Below are 8972 nucleotides of genomic sequence, written 5' to 3' on the forward strand. Positions count from 1 at the left end.
GTTTAAAAATTAATTTTTTTATTTTTTTTTTATTTTTTTTTTATTTTTTTCATTTTTTTTTTCATTTTTTTTAATTTTTTATAATTTTTTTTTAAAATTGAAAATCATTTCATTTTACTTTCGTAATATAACAAATATTTAATAAATTATAATATTTAAAAATAATAAAATAAATAAATAAATAATTTATATAAATAGGTTTATGGAGTCTGAAGGTAACAATACCGATAATAATGGTATTGAAAATCAAAGCACAACTAGTAGTAATGAACAAAGTGTAAATAGTAATAATAATAATAATAATAATAATAATGAAACTAAAGCAACTACACCATCGCCACCAACAGCAACCAAAGCAACAACTACACCATCACCTGTAGTCTCACCAACAGCATCTTCATTGTTATCATCACCAACTAATACATCATCTACAAATGCAGCTTCTCCATCAACTATAGCAACAGCTTCACCAAACACTACAGCTTCTACTACAACATCCACTACCTCTACTTCAACCTCAAATGTATCTCCATCAACACAGCCATCAGGACCATTGGCTATTTCATCATCAATGCCAGCAGTTGGCAAAAGATTGAATGTTCAAATTGAAACTTTAGAAAATAGAATTAATAATGATATGTATGATACAGAGGCATGGACTTTACTTTTAAATGAAGTACAATCCCAGCCAATTTCAATTGCAAGAGATATTTACCAAAGATTTTTAGCAGTTTTTCCAACAGCAGTAAGTTTTATTAGTTTTTAATAAAATCATTTAAATATATATTAATAATTATTTGTTTTTTAGGGTAGATATTGGAAATTATATGTTGAACAAGAAATGGCAGAGAAAAATTATGAAATTGTAGAAAAAATATTTTTAGAAAATTTAAGAAATGTAAAGAATGTCGAATTTTGGAAAACTTATATTAACTATATAAAACAAGTAAAGAGTGACAGTAATAATAGAGAGGAAATAATTAAAGCATTTGAATTTGCATTGGAAAGTGTTGGTATGGATATTTCATCAACATCTATTTGGACTGATTACATAGCGTTTTTAAAGGAAGAAAAAGCAACGACACCATTTGAAGAAGGTCAAAAAATGACAGGTATTAGAAAACTTTATCAACGTGCTATAGAGAATCCAATGCACGACCTCGATAACATTTACAAGGAGTATGAAGTTTATGAAAACTCAATTAATAAAACATTGGCAAAAGCATTGTTAGCAGATCATCAAAATCGATATCAACATGCCCGTAATGTTTATCGTGATAGAAAAGCTTTGCTCGAAGGTATTCTTAGAAACATGTTGGCAAAACCACCAAGATCATCAGATAAAGAAGAACATCAAGTAAGACTATGGAGAAAGTTAATTTCATTTGAACGTTCAAACCCTCAAAAATTTGATCCAGTTGTTTTAAGAAATCGTGTAGTTGCAACTTATAATCAATGTTTACTTTGTTTGTATCATTATCCCGATATTTGGTATGAGGCTGCTACATATCAAGCCGATAGTGGTAATGTTGATGGTTGTATTTCAATGTTTGACCGTGCCATTCAAGCTTTACCAAAGAATTTATTTATTCATTTTGCTTATGCTGACTTTTTAGAATCTCAAAAAAAAACTCAACAAGCTAAAGAAATTTATGAAAAAATCATTACAAATAATCCTGAACCATTAGTTTGGATTCAATATATGAAGTTTTCAAGAAGAACCGAGGTAAGTGTATTAATTATAAAAAAAAAAAAAAAAATTTTTTACTAATTATTAATTTTTTTTTCATTTAGAGAGTTGAAGGACCAAGAAAGATTTTTAAAAGAGCAAAATCAACACCAGAATGTACATATCATGTTTATATTGCATTGGGTTTAATTGAGTACTATATTAATCAAGATACTAGAATGGCAAGAGATATTTTTGAAATTGGTTTAAAGAAATTCCCAAATGAAATAGCATTTATTAATTTTTATATCGAGTTTTTAACAAATTTAAATGAAGAAAATAGTAAGTTTACAATTATATCATGAAAATATATATATTTATTTTTATCAATTAAAATATTAATAATTTTATTTTTTAGACACCAGAGTTTTATTTGAAAAATTATTATCAAACCAAGCTTTAGAAAAATCTGAACCATTATGGAAAAAGTTTTTAGATTTTGAATATAGACAAAATCAAGACGTAGCATCAATATTTAAATTAGAGAAAAGATATCAAGTATCAGTACCAAGTTCTGATAAGACAGGTGTATTACAAGCATTAAATAGATATAAGTTTTTAAATCTTTGGAGTTGTCACCCAACCGAAATTGAAATCATTACAAAGAATATTTTAGAGGATCATACAGGTACAGATCATCATAAAGATGTTGATAGTAAAGATGATACAGGAGCAGATGGCACAGCTAAAAGTAAACTTGGCAAAACAAGTAAAAAGGGTAAAAATAAAGAGGCAAAGAATCAACCAGTTGCTGCACCGGTTGAAACCAAATCAACCTCTTCAACTATTATTCCAGTTTCTACTTGGAAAGTTAAAAGACCGGATTTAACCCAAATGATACCCTACCGTAGTGAAATTGGTAAATTTACCCCATCATCAGTTATCCCATTAAATCAACAACAACAGCAACAGCAACAACAACAATTATTACAACAACAAAGAGGAAACATTCCAGATTTTATTGTATTTTTCTTACAAAACCTACCAAATGTAAACCAATTTAATGGTCCTTTTGTGGATCCTGATCAGTTAATAAATTTAATTAGAGATACCCCATTACCAGGTATGCAAAGTGGCTTTAATCAACAACAGCAACAAGTATTACAAAGACAACAACAAATGAATCAGCAATCACAACAGCAGCAGCAACAACAGCCACCTTTAAGAGCATCACCAACAATATCTCCTGAAAATATAAACCTTAACCCAACTACCAACGCTAAACCATCGAATATACACAAAAGAAAACAAATTGAAGAATCTTCATTGGAGGATGTTAATTCACCTTCAACTCTTCCAACATCAAATCCTTCCAATCAGACCCCAAGTGCCTCTAAAGCTCCTTCAAATGATATATACAGAAAGCGACAAGCCAATAAACTTTCTAAAAAGTCTTAATAAACAATATTTAATTTAACATATTAATGTGTTTAATTAAATAATATTTTGTAAAAAACTATAAATTATTTATAAAACTTTATTTTTATTATTTCTATTGTAATTCGAATTATTTTGTTTATTTTAATTTTTTTTTAATATTAAAATATGGTTAGTTTAAAAGTTAATTCACAAATTGGAAATCCATTTTGCCATTTAATCTTCCCATCACATTTGGTGCATTTCATTCCATAGAAATTCTCTCTACATGAACAGATACCACCATTACAATAACCATATGGAATGTTACAATTATAGTCGGCTTGACACTTCGAAGGTAGGCCATTATATTGGAGTATATTAACACATGTAGGATTACCATTTGACCACATTTCCACTCCATTACATTTGTTACATCTATCACCAGTATATCCATCTGCACACATACAGGTACCTAAATTCTTTGAGCCTTTGGAGTCGTATAAAATTGATGATTGCTTGGTTTCTACATGAATTTTTTTAACAACACTATTTGTAATATAGTAAATTGTTTTTTGAGACTCTACAAAATAAATAGAATCTGTTGGATCTTTTGTGATGAAAGTTAGTGATGAAGATGGGTTATCAAAACTAATTTTAGCAATACCAGAGTCAATTGTTGAAAAATAAATGTTATTATTAAAAATAAACATATCGTTGGCAATACCAGAATAGTTGTAGAAAGAGGTAAAGGTTCTTTTACATAGAGGGCATTCGGCAGATCCAATAAAAAAGTTTGTACGGGTACCATCTTCGATTGATGCGAATATTAGATTATCTTTTCCTAAATTTTCGTTTTTAAATTTATTTGAAATACCTATGCATTGTCTCGTTTGATTTAAAATCACGGCACCTGCACTACCACTTCCGTAGAGGTCATCTTGAGTTTTAATAATTTTTGGGTATACATTAACATTGAAGTCGCATGTGTAAGTTAATTGATTTACCTCGTCGAAATAAATGGCCAAAGAGTAGCCTCTGGGATACCAAAGTGGTGTCAATGTCCCACCATGAAAGTCATTAGAGTAGATCCCAACAACAGTGGAAAGTCTCTCGGAGCTTTGGGTTAATAATAATTTAGATTTTGGAAGATATTTGAATAGTTGAATGGTATTTCTAAAACCACTGCCAACGGTAACATCGCTTTTGATGCTATATTCGTTTATAATCAACCCCCCATTTGTGGGTATAGAAGCCACGGAAACACTCCCATATGTAGTATCGGACGAATTGAATTTTCCCATTAATAAAACTTTATTTGACTCCTCATCAACAGCAATACCCTTTATTAGATTAATCTTGTTGGCGCATATCGTGTATGGAACATTCCCGCACTCCCATGATTGTTCGCAGAGATTTGCTGAATATATTAATTTAAAATTTAAAAATAATATTATTAAATTTATTATTATTTTCATTTTTCTTTTTTTTTTTTAATTTTTGTAAAATGGTATTTGGTAGTGTTAAATTTTAAAAACCCATACACTTTACAAATTATTATTTAAATTTATCTTTATTTTTTTGTTTTAAAAATTAAATTATTATTTATATATTTTTCAACAAAAAAAATTATTATTTATATTTTTTTTTTTTTTTTTTTTTTTTTTTTTTTTAATTATATTTATTTTATTAAATTATTTGTTTTTATTTATTTTATTATTGTTAATGATGATGCTTTCTATTTAAGTTTTTTTTTAAAAAAAGAAAGAAAAGCCTACCTAATATCGATAAAGTGTAATAAAATTTAAATTTAATTTAAATAAAATATAGAAATAATAATATACATTAATGTTAATTTTCTATTTATATAAATTGTTTTTGTTAAATAAAGAAAATGATTAATTTTATAACGTGATAGAGTTGTGATATAATTTAATGTCTGTGTGTGCGTGTGTTTAATAATATTACTATTATCATTATTATTTAGGGTTGGATGATATTACCATATTGAATATCATTTAAATAAATAATTTTTAAAAAAATAAATATAAAAAGAAAAAAAAGAATAATAACTACACCCTCTATAAATATGATATATTGATCGGGTAAAATATTGGTGTTTTAGAGCTAAGAGTGAGTATTTGATGTAACAAAAAAATAAAACTATATGTAATTATGTGTGAATCATGTAGATGTGTGGGTGTGAGTATTTGAAAAAAAATGAAAATGTTTTATTTGTTTTGGGGGGACTATATATATATATATATAGATAGAATTTAAAATAGTTTAATTAATATTTAACATTATACTTATAAGAGTAATGCAATATAATAACTATATTTGTGAGTTGGTGTGGGTGTGGTGGGTGATGATGGTGAAACTTTAATAAATAATTTATTTAAAAAAAAAAATTAAAAAAATTAAAAAAGGGGGGAACAATACTATTTAAATTATAACAACAATTGAATATTTTTATAATAAAAAAATTGAATTTGAGTGTGGGAAAAATTTCATAGAACCATTTTAATTTAAACACAAAACAATAGATTTTGAAAACTGAAATGGAGTATTCAATGATAAAAAAATTAAAATCATACTCAAATATGTTAATTTGAACCTATAACGTAATAACACAACTATAAATTTTACAAAGATTTAATAACAACACATTTTCGTTTAAAGAATTTCTTTGATTTTTTTTGGTTAATTATAAAGTGTAAATATATCTTTTTTCTTGTAAATACAAATGTAATTGAATGTGTTTGTGCATGTCAGTGTGTTTGTGTAATTTTTATTATGTTATTTAAATTTAAATTAAATTTTAATAAACAAATTTAACTGTTTTTACTTTTTGATTTATTTTTTTCCTTTTTTTAATTTTAAAAAATATTTAAAATAATTATGGCATGCGCTTTATTTAAAATGCTTTTAAATTTTTCAAAAAAAAAAAAAAACAATTATAAAAATGAAAATAAAAAAAAAAAACAATTATAAAAATGAAAATAAAAAAAAAAGTGTGTGGTGAATGATATTAATAGATAAATCTTTTTTTTTCGAAAATTTAAAAAATAAAAAACAAAACATATTGTGAGGACTAATTTAATATAAAAATAACAACATTGGAACAAATAAAGAAATAAATAAAATGGGACTTTAAAAAATATTTTTAACACATATTATAATTATTTTTGTCATAAAAGACAAAGATTTTTTTAAATTTTTTTAAATTTTTTTTTTTTTTTAAATTTTAGAATTTTTTAACTGATATATAATCAATTTAAAATGAAAACATTAAAATATGATTTTTATATATTAATTTAGGTTTTGTTTGGTCTAATTTTAAAAAATAAATATGAATGGCAAAACAATTTATATACGGTTCTATTTATATTTATTTATTTCTATATATTACAATCTGTTTCTATATTTTTATTTTGTTATTGAGATTTATTATAATAGCTCTAAATTAATTTTTATTAATATAATTACTTTCTTTAAAGTTAATTTTACAATTTGGGGTTCTATAAAGAACTTAATTGATCATAAATGTATTTAAATTCATTTTTTTTAATATTTATTATAATAATAAAAATCAATTATAATAATTTAAAAAAAAAAATTAAAAATCTTTATTTTTTTTTAAATTTTTTTTAAATTTTTTTTTTAAATTTTAATAAATTTTTTTAATTTTAAATTTTAAATTTTTGCGTATTATTTGTTTTTCTTGAAACACACCCCATCTTCCACAGGCGGACACCACTAATACTTATTATACTTTTTTTTTTCCTATTCTAAAAACATAATAAAAATTAATATAAATCTATTTTTTTGGTGTTAAATTTAAAATTTCATAAATTATATATATAAAAAAAAAAAACAGTAATAACAAAAAAAAAAAAAAAATGAATAATAGTAATAATTCAGGAGTAGTTAGAGTACCACAAAAATTCAAATTTGAATTTGATGTTAATATCCAAGAATGGAAGGCAAATAATAAAAGCTTATTATTACTCACATCAAGCGAAATAAGAGAAATCATCAGCTCCCATGGTTACGATTTAAAGTCTTACTTTTATAAAAAAGATGATCTTTTAAACAAACTAAAGGATATTTTAAATGGTACCAGTAACAATGGTATGAATGGTGGTATTTCCATTAGTATCAACAGTAGCAGCAATACAACTCCAACCATCTCACCAAAACTAACCAGCAGTAATAGTAATATTAATGGTCAATATAATGGAAATAGTGCAAATATTATTAGTAATAGTAGCAATATCCAATATAGTAATAGTAGTGTGCCATATTACAACAATAGCAATAATTATAATGGAAACAAACGTTCCATTGAACAAGTTAGTGATCCATACGAGCTACAAATTGCATCTGATGATGAAAACACAAGCAGTAGCGGTAGCACAAATGGTTATAACAATAACGGTAACAACTCCAATGGTGAATATCAAAACATTGAATATAATAATTTGCCACCAAAGAAAAAGTTCAGCACCTCACCAACCAATACATCAGCCCAAACCTCCACCAACACCTCACCAATTCAACAACCTTCAACCATCCAATTATTTAAAACCAGCAGTATTACTCAAACAAGTTCAAATGTATCTGGTGGTAACAATTTAACCTCGCCATCAGCTAGCTCCACATTAAATGTCTCTACCACCGGGATTAATACACTTAGTAACCTTAGCCTAAGTGCTAGTAGTAATAACTTGAGCACTTTGGCAAGCTGTAGTCTTAATAATCTTAACAATAACAATAGTAGCAATAATAATAATAACAATAGCAATAACACATGTAATGGTAATAGTAACAATAATAATAGTAACAATATAGTTGTAGATAAAAACTCTGTCAAAAGAGCACTAGAATTAGAACAAAGAATTTTAGGTAGTTTCAGCTTTTATTTTATGATGAAAAAATTAGATTTTTCAAACGACTTTTCATTAAGAGTTCAAGAAGAATTTGTTAGATTCATTGTATTAAAAGTTATGGATAATGACCATGGCTGCGATGGATTCGGTAATCGTTTGGTTCCTTCACCAATAATCGATAGTCTCTACAGAGAAATCATTTTAAACACAATCAAACACAAAGAATTATTAAACTTGATCAAACTCGAAATTCACTATCATTCTGGTCACAATGAAACCTCACAAGATAAAGAGAAAAAGTATCAAAGAACCCTCACCCTCTACAGCTTGTACTTTGGCAAAAACAAAAACTCTGACAACGAAATCATATGGCCATCCACCTACAGCTCCAACTACAACAGCGATGAAGCTTTAAATCAAAAAGTCAAATCACTTAAATCAAAAAATAGAGAAAGAAAATTAAAAATTGAACAATTGGAAAAAGAAATTTTAAACTTAAAATCACAATTAAATAATGGTGCTATTGAAGAAGAACTCGGCAATTTAAATAATAACAGCAACAATAATAATGAAAACAACAATTCAGAAAAAAATAAAAATAACAACGATAACGACATAAAAATGGAAAATGATGAAATTATTGAAACAATCCCACCAAGTAATGAAAATTATGAAAATAAAGATAATGAAAATTCAATCTCCACCATCAATGAATAAAAATAGCAACCCACAAAAAAAAAAAAAAAAAACAAAAAAAAGAAAAAAACACCCACCCCCCACAACAACATTACCAATAACCAAAATATCAACTTTTAAAATTTTTTTCCAATTTTATTAATTAATCTTTAAATGGTGGTTAATTATAGTTGTTATTAATTAAAATCAAAAAAAAAAAAAAAAAAAAAAAAAAACAACCCCAAAATAAATTAAAAAAAAAAAAAAAATAAATTTCTTTTTTAAATAAAAAAAAACCAAATAAATTTATTTTCATTTAA

General features: G+C 25.4%; 3 protein-coding genes across 3 annotated transcripts; 2 read left to right on the forward strand and 1 right to left on the reverse strand.

The window, feature by feature from the left end:
- Positions 1-202: 202 nt before the first annotated feature.
- DICPUDRAFT_153358 (uncharacterized protein) lies at positions 203-3127 on the forward strand (the record flags this gene model as incomplete). The annotated part of the gene is made up of 4 exons (XM_003288984.1): positions 203-745; positions 809-1726; positions 1795-2011; positions 2088-3127. 4 exons carry the CDS (start codon positions 203-205, stop codon positions 3125-3127), a joined length of 2718 nt encoding a protein of 905 aa, XP_003289032.1.
- Positions 3128-3267: 140 nt separating this feature from the next.
- On the reverse strand, positions 3268-4563 carry DICPUDRAFT_35014 (uncharacterized protein; the record flags this gene model as incomplete). The annotated part of the gene is made up of 1 exon (XM_003288994.1): positions 3268-4563. The coding sequence occupies one exon, from the start codon at positions 4561-4563 to the stop codon at positions 3268-3270; it is 1296 nt and encodes a 431-aa protein (XP_003289042.1).
- Positions 4564-6987: 2424 nt separating this feature from the next.
- Positions 6988-8694, forward strand: DICPUDRAFT_79814 (uncharacterized protein; the record flags this gene model as incomplete). Its single annotated transcript, XM_003288985.1, has 1 exon — positions 6988-8694. One exon carries the CDS (start codon positions 6988-6990, stop codon positions 8692-8694), a length of 1707 nt encoding a protein of 568 aa, XP_003289033.1.
- Positions 8695-8972: the final 278 nt, after the last annotated feature.

This window comes from Dictyostelium purpureum, assembly GCF_000190715.1.
Source record: "Dictyostelium purpureum unplaced genomic scaffold DICPUscaffold_157, whole genome shotgun sequence".
Lineage (NCBI taxonomy): Eukaryota > Evosea > Eumycetozoa > Dictyosteliales > Dictyosteliaceae > Dictyostelium > Dictyostelium purpureum.